The sequence below is a fragment of the Sylvia atricapilla genome, chromosome 1 (assembly GCF_009819655.1).
Source record: "Sylvia atricapilla isolate bSylAtr1 chromosome 1, bSylAtr1.pri, whole genome shotgun sequence".
Taxonomy (NCBI): Eukaryota; Metazoa; Chordata; class Aves; order Passeriformes; family Sylviidae; genus Sylvia; species Sylvia atricapilla.
Window position 1 is genome coordinate 144,047,043 of NC_089140.1, and position 12,262 is coordinate 144,059,304.

A 12,262-nucleotide genomic window follows, 5' to 3' on the forward strand; every position below is an offset into this window, starting at 1 on the left:
GCCGCGTGTGAATCATGGCACCAGTGCATATACAAACCTGGGCTATATATTTACTCTTTCCAAGGTGAAGTTGATTAGCCAGTCCCCAAAAAGTTAACTTCCTTTTGATGTAGGGCTTGTAGCACTGAGTTGTGCCCATGTAGCACCTCCCTAGGACTGTCTGTTCTGGCACACAAAAAATTTAGGGTATTCTCAGTCTTGGCTTGCCCTCATTTTGGGGCAACTGAGTGGGAGCTTAGCAGTGAGTTTTGTCTCCTGCTGTACTTCAACATGTACTCATTTTACAGCCTCAGAAAATGCTTGTTTTGGTGACAACTCAGACTGGTGACAGGGTTAAGAGCTAAGCTCTGGAAAACAACACAAGAGAATCTGATTAGTTTCTTGGCTGTACACTTGATTCAGCTGTAGGCTCCAAGGCGTGTCATTCAAGGTGTAACTCTGTTGTCTGCTTGTCTGTGTGCCAGTCGAGACACCACAGTGTGTCTGAGCCCTCCAAACAAGACTGATGGACATGACAAAGTGCCCATAGGAGAGCCTTGACCTCCTGCTTTGGGTGCAAGAGGTCAGGTGGACACCAACATTCAATTTATCTGCAGTACAGTCACCTACCTGTGAGGAGGATCCCTCAGTGTATTTTAAGAGTGAACTCAATGTAATCACTCAGTTTAGGGCAAGATTCATCTCTTCTGTCTTTCAGACCCTGATACCTGGGTGGATGGCACACCTTGAAACCCTTTTGCTGTATTGTCAATATTTTCCCTGTAATTAAGGGGGCAAGGCAACTACCTTAGATTGTATAAATCTACTTGAAGGCAATTAAAGGTGAGAAAAACTTACTTAATCTCCTTCTGTTTTGCTTTCATCTGAAAAATGCGGACAGTATTTCTTTTCACCATCATTAACTTACTGCACAATTATGTTTTAAATCCCTCCAGTCAAGAGTTTATTCTTGCCCCTTTGTGCAGGTAGATGACACAGCAGAGTGGTGGCCTACACCTATTGTGTCTGGACATTCAAAGGTTAACCACAGCTGATTGGGGAGAGATGCTGGCACCACTTGATTAAAAATAAGAATTTGAATCTCATCAAAATATCACACCAGTAAAAAACACAAACATACTCCTTCTAAAAAAAATTAAACCCTTTTTATTTGTATATTTATTTTTATATATAAAAGAAATACAAAAAACAACCCCACAAACAATGCTGATTATGGCAATTCAGTTTTGTCAGCCCCCTCTGCTTGGGCTGCTGCCTCAGATCCACCGGGAGTGAGCAAAGTCCTCCGGTTGTAATGTCCTTTTATGATTCCAGAGTTATTGTTCTCATTAAGAATTTGTTTCTGTTTTTGCCTGTTCAGAGACTGTACAAGTCCTAATACAACAGCTGCTAATGAATACTGTCCAGTCAGTTTTCTTGGTTGTAAGATTAGAGGATTTGGTTGAACTCTTCCTAGAAGAAAGTATGTTTTGATTTTTCCTTCCTGTTCACTGATACCTTTGACATAAATTTCTCCGCGGTAGTCGAAGGCAAATCCCCGGTCCTTCAGGATCAGATACGTTTCTTCAGGCACTTGTATTCTGTCACTAACACCTGTGCTGTCCATTCGACTTGCTAAATTCACTGTTTTGCCCCAGATATCATACTGGGGTTTCTTAGCACCGATAACTCCTGCTACGACAGAGCCATGGCTAATCCCTAATTAAAAAAAAAAAAAAAAAAAAAAAAAAAAGTGAAAAAGAAATGAAAAATGGAAGATAAACAGTATACAATAATGACTAAACCCCATATTTGCACTTAAGCACCAGATGAAGCCTGCTTCAGATACACTTATCTATAGGAGGCTTAAGAGAGATGCATGTATAAAGAAATTAAACAAACAAACAAACATAGAAAAGCTAGAAAAGTTGAAAAGTGATATCAACAGGGTTATTTTATGAGACACCCATATCAATGGAATCACAATACTTCTGTGTCATCTTTAGTCTGCACATTATTGCCAAAGCTCCTGAAAACTTATTCTCAGATAGTAGGAAAGATTTGTTGAGGGCAACCTTGTTAGCACTATACAGTCAAAAAATTGCATTCTTCTGTTCCATGAAGTGAAAATAATAAAGAATTCTGTGGAGTTATTGAAAGATTGCATTTTGTAATATTGTTGCATAAAAAGACAAGCAATAGCTATTTTTTTCCATAACAGTCATTTAAGAATAGTTTTACTAGAGTGCAAGATAACTTTTGGAAAAGGATTTTAGTTTTTTAGTTTCTTTTATTCTTTTTTTTAATTTTTTTAAAATAATAATGGAAATATTATCAAATACTCTTGTGTTCATGTGCTATGAAACCTTTGCATGTGATCCACACTTACTGAATGTGGATGCCTGTTCCTTAAGATATCTTGGGAACTATGTGTTTTGCCTTTAAAACTTCTAGGAAGTGTAGATCAGATAGTGATGCTGTGACCCCCCCATGCTGTTACTGATGAATATACTTCAGTTTTTCTATGACAGGACCATCTATAAAAGAAATTTCCCTTCCAGGTGTTTTTTCTGTTTTAGCCAATGATCCAATCAGCGTGAGAAATCATCAAATTTACTCTTGCTATGTGCCATATATTCAGGCCATTTTTTAATGTCCCATCCCACTAGCCATGCAGGAAATTCCATCCAGAGCAATAGCTTGCCCATCACAGCAATTCAAAGCTGCTGCCACTGGTCAGGTCAGAGATGGAATTCAATTTTTGCGCAAAACAGAAGTACTACTCCTAGGGTTTAGGTGATACTTCTTTTGTTTCTTTACTGAAGAAGAGTATTATACAGGGAGATTAATTAGAGACTGTGTGGGTATCAGTCTTGGGGTTGGATCTAGATTTTATGTTCACTTTCTGTGTTATATCTGTGGGTTCTTAATACCAGACTTATTAAAGACAGTAAATTAATTATGTTCCCCATTAACAATTCACTGAAACTTTGAACTCTTGCAATCCCAAAATTGGGGCCTATATTTTGCAAATGGAGTATTTAATATTTCTGATTTTGCCTGGGTTGAAGTCAATTTGAAAAAAGAGGATGCAGTATTTGGACTCTCCTTAATTTTGCATGTCCTTGTAGTGTTCCTGGAGTCCACTCAATGGAGTCAAATCCTTGCAGACAAAACCTCATTTTATCTCTTTTGTTTGAACCATGCTTACCAATACGGAGTTCAAAGTTGTTGAATGAATGCTTGTTGATCTCCTGTATGCTTTCATTCAAAGCTATGGAGAAGTCGGCCAGGGCACACAAATGTCCCCATTTGTCTTCACATTGCTGAGAAAAAGTTTTACACCAATAATATTAATAAAGTTTTGCATTTCCCCAGCTGCCACCCATCCCTGCAAGTACCAAGTATTTTCATTTGGACTCTAGCCTCAGCATTCTAGATAGAAGAATGGTATTAATGGTAACTATTAATGGTAGTGCTTCTCATTATGTTATACTTGTATAACTGGATAGAGAGCAGCTTAAAGGGCCAGAGAAAAGTAACTTTCTGTCAACAGTCTGACAGCAATCATGAGAATTGCAAGGCATGTGAAACATGTCTAAGGCTGAGAAGGAAAGTATAGAGGATTGAGATGCCTCAGACTCTAGGGTCAAAATCTAGTGAGAGCAAGGGATGACCTCCATAAGTAAGAAGTAGAATGAAAGAAGTGAAAGATGTGTAGTCCTCCTTTCCTGAAACTGTCACCCAGGAAAAGAATCAATTCAAGTGCTCACAGGGATGTAATGTTGACATGAACAACAGGGCAAGCCAAGGCACTTGGGTTGGTTAAGGCAGAGAGAAAAGTCTCTTCTGTAGCTCATAATTGCCTTTGCTTAGGGTAGGCAAGTCACTCCCTGCTCCTTCTCCTCCATTCATCCATTCCTACAAAGCAGTCAATATACAGATGGGGACCAGCAATAGGTTTTAGTCTTCCCAGAACACCAACAGAACAGATGATGGGGCAGCAGAGTAAGGAACAACTGTGGGTTTGGCCCAGTGATTGTATGACATATTCTTATCTGTTCTGAAACAAGGTAATTCTTTCTTCAACTTTTCATTTCATAGCACAATAGACTGTAAGTCTCTCTCTGGGTCATGCAGTCCAGCCCTTTGAGTTGGCATCATCCTGTGTGTTTAATACTGAACATGAACATCTTCTTGGCATCACCCTGTTCTGTTCACACCATGCTTGGTCCTTATCCTTAACTAGCTCTGTTCACAGCATGCCAACTTCCCTCAGCAGCCTGCACCTCCTAGGTGCTGACAAGGTGACAGACATGTATATATGACAAATATATTTAAAACATCCATTAAAATTCCATTAAGCTATTACAGTTCAAGAAAAAAGATGACTTAATCAGTCTTGGAAAGGCAGCAAAATTTTTCTCCCTTTGAATTTTTACCCCCATCAAGAGTCAAAGGAAGTGATTAGGAGCTGTGTAGTTGTAACCAACTATCTCCCTGGTGTTCTATCCTTCTTTGCTCATGTCTGCACAGAAGCATTTTGACAATCAAAAATCCCATGCCTATCTAGTTTTATGGATTTCTAGCTGTCAGCATCACTTGTTACTCCGTAGGCGGGAGATGCTCAGCTAGTTACACTCCATGTGTTTTATAATGTATTCTTAACAAACAGTGGAAATTTTTCTGGTTTATAAAGCTCATGATAATCTGGCTTCTGCTTTTCAGAAGTTCTGATCAATGTGGGCAAATATGATTCAAAGCCTGTGCTCGATCAGGGGCAGCACACCCCTTTTGTGCTGCTCTTCCTGGGGACAGGCTTTGGGTGCCAAAATAACAGATTTCAGCAACAGATGACTTCTCATTGCATGTATTTTAGAGCCTCATCTAATTTGTTTCCAGGCAAATTCTTGTGTGGAATTATGAATGGATTTCTCTCATCTGACTTTTATGAAGTTAATATCTGTGACTGTGTGTATGTCCTCTGTGACTATCCCCTCAGCTTGGTTTGCTTGTTCATCAGTTGAACCAATGATCTGCTTTCTTTTTGATATGTAGTTATCATGCTGTCTGTAGATATGCTGTACCAAAAAAGTATAAATGCAGAACTACACTTGCATAAGTACACTGTCAGTTAATAGCTCCTCTCTCTTCATGGATTACTGGAGGTTGTCAGTCATGTCCCTGTCTGAGTTACTGAGGTGGCTTTAGAGTATGTCTGAAGACATAGATAGACCTGATCTAGATTCACATTGGTGTGACTGAAAGGAAATTTTTTCTCCTCTAAACCTAAATTTGAGGAAAGAATCCATATGGTTCTTGTTCCAAGCACAAGATGGCATTTCAATTCAAGAAGTGCAACTGCTGTCTACCAGAGCCCCAAATGTCTATTTTATTTTAGCAAAACAAGTTTTATGAACAACATAAAGATAACACCTATATTTTCAAATATGAATGATCAGAATAATCACAAGCTTCACTTCTTAAAGAAAAGTATCCTCTTACCTGTTTTTCAGGTGATAATCCTGACACGGCCATGTACGTACTGCCAATTGTTTTAATTTTTTCAATATCTTGAAATCTCTCTTCACCTAGTAACTAATACATATGTAAAAAGAAAAATACTGTCACTTCTTTAATTCCTAACACAAAGTGCTTCTAAAGATGTGAGAATGTATCTTTACACCTGCGGAACTTCCAGTCAGTCGTGTCACACAATTTATTCTGGGTTTTGAGGAACAGTGATCTGGAACTTTGGAACATCATCTGCTCACTGAGTGCATGGAAGCTAAATTGTGCTGTTACAAAAAATTCCACAATGGATAATATAAGACATGAATAGTCCAGCATAAGAGAAATGCATCAAAGTCTTGCGTTTCCTGACCATTGAATATCAGTGAAGACAAACTCTTTGTGTATGTATGTGTGAATAAAAGACTTGATCACTTAAAAGTGTTTTTGAAATTCTGCTTGAGAAACTCAGTTTGCAAATTAAGTGCTGCTACAGCAACAATTAAGGTGGTTTGGGCTCTGAGTAACCTGGTCCAGTGGAAGGTGTCCCTGACCATGGCAGGGGGGTTGGAATCCAAACCCAACCATTCCGTTCTAACAAAACCCAAACCATTCTATAATTCTATGATCTTACACAGTCAATGGATGGAGGTAGATGCCTCCAAAGAAATCCTGTAAGAGACCAAGTACTCTTTTATCCCCTGCTTCCCTCTACTTAGTGTCAAACTGATGGTGTACACACCATCATGTCCATTGGATCATTCATTCTATACATTTGCTATGTATTTTCTCCTTCTAACAAAAAATCCAAGAACCAATGGGAAATGGTAAATCCCTGTATCTGTTTAGGATTTGTATAGCTATGAGTGTGAAGTAGGTATAAAGAACTTGTCAGATGGAGAATCTGGAAGAGAAAGAATAAATTTAGTTGAGTGACTAAAGCACTGAATGAAGTTGGAGTGAAAGTTTGGTCCCTATTCCAAGTCCATATTTATGGTTTAACTTAAGATTTTCCATGAAATAGAAACCAGAGCCTTACATTCCTTGAAAGACCTTAACAGAATTCAGGATATGGATTTTATCAGTAACAACAGAGTGTGGGATATGGGCATTAATCACCTCATCATAGGAAAATATTCGTTGGTGGTCTTAATGCCAAATAAATTGCGAAACTTCATGTTAAACTGTATAGTATCTAATAAATTTAAGGCTCAATATGGTTATGAAATCATGAGAGAAAAAAATCACTTCACCAAGAAAAGGAATTTTAAACTTTTAATTCTAAAGGCTCAATTTTGTTCAGATTTAAATGGAAAGTCTTTTTGTGGTCAGGCAAAAATGTAATGAAATATTTTCCCCTTTCTTTTCCTATACTCTTGTGCACTTTTTTTCTGTCTTGTGGGTTGGAATTTCCTGTCCACTAGAGGGATTATTTCATTCAAAGGGAGAAACATACCAAAGGCATAACATGAAATATCCCCTGCCACTGCAGTAACCCCAGCCGGAGTCAGCCGGAGCACTGGGGCCCTGGGAGCTCTGCTGTTGGTGTGCAGATATCACACCATCTGTCTCTAATGGGAGGCTGCACATAGGGAATACAAAGCCATATGGTTAATGGCTCTTGTCCAAGCCATGAAAGTCCAAAGGCTTGACCTGTTTCCCATTTTTCTTCAAACTGCCAGAACAGCCCATTGTGTACCTTTCCGTCTTACAAGGGCAGCTCTTCCAACTGCTCTCTTAAAGAAAAAGATTATATCTGGTAGCTCTGCCTCTGTGAGCAGTCTGAGAGCACCATGTGTGTGGGCAAGAGGGGTAAATGGTCTTGCTTGAAAACAGTCCATATTTTCATTTCCAGATGGTTGCTGTAAAAAGCAGTAACTAATTTAAAATTTATAATAAATATCTAAAATTACTCTTCTTAGGAAAGAAAATAATCATTGACGTTGATGCAGTTTAGAAAAAATGATCCCAAGTTATGGGTTTTTTCCTCATTCATTATTGTTTCCAAATCCCCTGTTTGTTTGCTCCCCACCCCCCCTCCCCGATTTATATGACTTGTTCAATAGCTTCCTTCCTTCTTCAAATAATGGTCTATTTACTAATTACTTTCTTCATGGTATGACAGGATGATCGATTTTGATATTGGGGAAAGATATTCCAACTCAGTCCTGAATCAGTTGCCATTTGTTAAAACATTTTAAATAGGCTGCTAATTTAACATGATAGTTCAGGGACATATTTTACAACACTAGAAAGTGGTTTGTATCTAAAAAAACCTAATGGCCTAATGCTGCAATTCATGTACAGCCAAGGTTGTGTGGAGGTCAGACTCTGGGATGACATTTACAAAACTGTGCAAAAAGAAATATCGCAGGACATGGCACACAACTGCAAAATAATCAAAGAATCTGAAAGCAGGATCCAGTGTTATGTTAAAACCCCTGCTTGTGGCAATACAATATATTGATATCCACTGTGATATAGACTGTGTAAATTACCGCAGGATAAATAAAATGCTGGAAAATAAAAGAATCTGTGAACAAGAAAGCTGTTCTCAAAACACAAATCTCAACTGCAACATTGACATACATAAATAACAGACTAAAAAGTCTAAAAAGAATATTACATTTTGTAAAAAAATCCTTCAAGACTTATCTGCAGAAATGTTATAATGTTAATTTTTTTGGTTTAATGCCTCTAAGAAAGGGCATTTGGCCCTGTTTGCATCTTAGAACTGCAGTCATATAAAAACCAAGTAATTATAAAAGTAAGTTTTCAATGTTAATATTTGTTTGTTTATGCCTGTCCAGAAACTTGCACTTCCTGTTCTGCCTCAGCTGACAAGATGACTGGATAATTTGGAAGTCAAAAAATTTGTGAACCATGAGGGAAAAAGAACAACTGAGTGAAGACTGTGTTTTAACAATAGTCAACCACCTATTCTGCAAAACTGACTTTTGGACCACATTCTCCCACTCCCTAAGAAAGACCCAGCCACAATCTGACACTTCTCTGTGAGCACCTACCCCATGCAGTTGTCAGTGACAAGTTCTGTTCCAACATTCACTATTTATTTACTGGTATTTTGTAACTGGCTTTGTCTCTCTAACATAAATCTATTGCGTGGAAAGCGAAGTAACAGATCCGGACTGTAATCTTACTGTGTTGCATTAACAAGGAAAACCTCCCAAAAAGAAGAAATAACTCATATTTATTTTTTGTGTACCTATCACACTTTCCAAACCAGGTCAATCTGTATTTTTATCACAGCTTCCATTTAGAAGCATCATTTGACCTTATAGACCGATCATCTCTAATATTATTATCTCTGTAAGGAGAAGAGGCAATTCACAGTGTAGAATCTGATCTGAGCTTAGGAACTTAATTCACCTGTCTAAACATGCATGTGCAGTGTGATCTAGAGTGCTCTTGCCTTGAAAACCTCCAGTGGCTTGCCCCAGAACATGAGTTGTCTGACAATGCAGTATGGGAGTTGATAACCCCGTGTGGATGTCCCAAATCACCTAGGATGTGTCAAATGCCATCAGGTGCCTGTGTCTTACACTCCTGTGCTAAGATTTCTGCATTAGGGTATCTCTACAGAGCTGTTCACTTGATGCTGAGAAGCAGAGTTTCCCCATGGGTAACAGAGCTGTTCTGCTTTCAAGCTGCATGTCTGCATTTTGCTCCCGGGGCTGTATTGGAACAGCAGGCAATCTTGGCAAGGAACACAGGGAAAAAAAAAAAAAGAAGGAATAGTGACATTGTATAGTGTCAGTCAATAGTTACATGGAAACATTGCTAGTCCTGAAAGATTGCACCTGGAATGACTTCTGGTTCCTTTTCTATGGATAAGGTTACTCCTTTCAGTTGTTTGTCTGGCATATCACCTTTCAGATTGCTTAGACAGAGTAAACTAATGGCATGACCATGCTGCAAGTAAGTTAGCAGTCAGCAGGGGATCCCATAATTTCATTTTCTACCTGTACCAAGAACGTATTTATTCTTCAATGAAACATGTCTGGGACATAATGCAGTCTCTAACTAGGCCCTTTATTAATTACAGAGAAGGTGTTAGGGGCCTGACAGTAATATTGTGTCAGGGCTTTGATTAAAGCCTTGTCTTCAGTAATTGCCAGAGCAGCAAAGGAATTTTGTTGTGAAGATTACATGAATGTGCATAACAAAATATCTTAATGCAAAGACTATTGCTATGAATTAATTTGAGTGGTAATCATTTTAATCAGGTCTGGAAATAAAAAAACAAAACTATTAATCAAGAAGCATGCTGACAGATGTGCTTGATCCTGAAGGTAAGAAGCAGACATTTATACCCATGGGGAATGCAGTGCAGGAGCTGACAGAGTTCTTCTCCTGATGGAGAAATTTTGTTCTCTGTTAAAATGCACAGGGAAGAATTTCCTGTGAATTCTTCTATTTCCAATTCATAGCTTAAGATCTTACCAATTACATGGATAAACTCTTAATTTCAGTGTCAGTAATCTTAGCCTGGGTGCAATCTTCGTGAGCAGCCATTTATTCTTCATGCAGATGCCCAGGATGGAGGTCACAGACCAATGATACCAGGATATTTTCTCCTTCTCTTTTCTATCTGGACCATTGCAATCTGGTGCATAGGTCCAATATCTTTGATAAGTAGACATGGTTGCAATTCTATTTTTACCACTCTGGGAGTTTAGGAGTGCTACACACTCCTGAAAACTGCCTTTAGTACGGTGGTTAAAATTCTCTCTGCTAGATAATTTTGGCAGTGTTTTTCATCCTTCCTGGTTTTGAAATGTTTTTAAAGCTTTTCATTGGCCAATGCTTTGTCTCCTTTCTCAATTCCTCTGGGGCTCATTGCAGGACATAATACCACCTTTCTAAGCTTCCTTACAAACTAGTTTGCAGAGTATTCAAATTTCTCCTGACTTCATCTTCACTTACCTGATTTTCTTTGCTCCCACTTAACAAAATCTACATTGGGGGTATGACTTTTCATCTCCTTTTTATCTTTTCCCCTCCTTAGCTCCTTTTCTGAAATTAACTGGACAAAATATATAAGTAAATTCTTTTTCTTTTCTGTGTCCTTTCCATTAAAAAAAGCACCTCTTCACCTCTGAATTCCTCTGTGAAACAAGCAGCTGAACTTCATTTATCTCTCTATAAAATTCCTAGCCAAACAAGTCTCCTCAGTTAATATATCACCACCACCTTTCATTCTCTACCTAACATTTGCTTCTGAGCTGTGTGCTTCACATTTAACTGGACATTGTTTTGTCCTTTAATATTAATTGAGTCCACTCAGCCAACATCTTTAAACCAACACCTTTACCTGTTTGTATTTATATCACTATTTTCCAGAATGGTTGCAGATATATTCATACTTCTTTCTTCTACAGAACTGAAGTATTTTGTACTTTTAGATACTCTGGTACAGATTTGTGCTTTTATGGATGTTTTTACTTGAGTATTGCCTTCATTGTCTATCTCATTAGATCACTCAGATTAATGTTTGGCAGAATGAAGAGCAAAAAGCAAATCAGACTATTTTAATATGAGAAAAAATCAGAGAACTATTGGAAGCAAAATAATTGCCAAATTCAGTAATTTAGAGTGACATATTTTCCATTTGGAAACTCATATTTCAAACACTATCAGGTGTCCTCTAGTAGCTGGTATTACCTCATCAAAGTCTGCAATGATTTCATTCAGTAAGCGCAGACATTCTACTCCTTGGTTATTCATCTCAGTCTGGGAATAAAAGTCAGCAAATCCAGGAATAGAAGCAAACATCACACCAACAGCATCATAGGACTGAGAGTATAATTCCTGAAAAACAATGAGTAAAAATGAAGTGGTAACATAAGGGACAAAATGTAATTGGCAGCAGTTAAAATTATTTTCTTAATTTTTGCATGCAAAATATCTTAACTTCTGATACTAGCATTAACTGCTCCAGGTTCAACAGGAGGAGGCTGACAGCTCTTAATGTTTTTATTGCCTATTTTATGCAGGGTTTTCCCTTTTTTTGAATGCAAATTCTTTCTGCTTCTCATGTAAAGCACCACAGTACACCAGCAAAAGTGAAATAGAAATTTTGCTTTTAATTTATATGGGAAATGACTTGAAGACATGAAGAATTCATTGCCAAGTACGAATACCAGTTATCACATTTTCTGGTGGATAATTTGTATTTCACACTACTGCAGCTCTTTACAAGTTTGTTTATTCACAAGTTTTCAGGAACCCCTCACTCTGGTAAACTCTGGTTCTCCTAAGGTGGCTGTGGAGCTCTTTAGTTGCCTGGCTCTGGGAGATGTTCCTGCTCTTAGAGTTTGAAAGAAGGGAGAAACAGAAGTGGGAGTGATAATAGAGTTATTGGAGAAGACAGAAAGCAGTTTATAGGCATCAGTCACAGAAGGCTATTAGGATAAAGTAGGCCCTGGAATAAACTCCCACTTACATGATTTGTAAAATTCTCTCTGGTACTGAATGACAGATTTATTTATGGAGGGACTTGTGCCATTACACATGTGAAAATGCTAACAGTTCTTCTCTGAAGTAAAGCTAGTTTTTAGGAAATAAACTAATTTCAACTTTAAAGATTCCAAGGAGTCCTGCCACAATTCCTTGTATGCTTTTCTTTTGGCTAATATACAACCATCATATGTATTCTCCTCTGAATTTTTTCCTGGCTTCAACTTCTGCAGTTTTACCTAATGATGGACACTTCCATATCTGTTTAGGAACATTTCTTATATTGTAATGA

General features: G+C 38.0%; 1 protein-coding gene across 1 annotated transcript in view; it reads right to left on the reverse strand.

Moving 5' to 3' along the window:
* Positions 1-1,005: 1,005 nt before the first annotated feature.
* ADCY8 (adenylate cyclase 8) overlaps positions 1,006-12,262 on the reverse strand; it is a 117,911-nt gene continuing 106,654 nt past the window's right edge. The window contains exons 15-18 of the mRNA XM_066336170.1: positions 11,176-11,322; positions 5,485-5,577; positions 3,191-3,305; positions 1,006-1,698 (exon numbers count right to left, since the gene is read on the reverse strand). Coding sequence (XP_066192267.1) covers positions 1,211-1,698; positions 3,191-3,305; positions 5,485-5,577; positions 11,176-11,322 — 843 coding nt within the window. The 3' untranslated portion in view covers positions 1,006-1,210. The remainder of the gene's footprint in view (positions 1,699-3,190; positions 3,306-5,484; positions 5,578-11,175; positions 11,323-12,262) is intronic.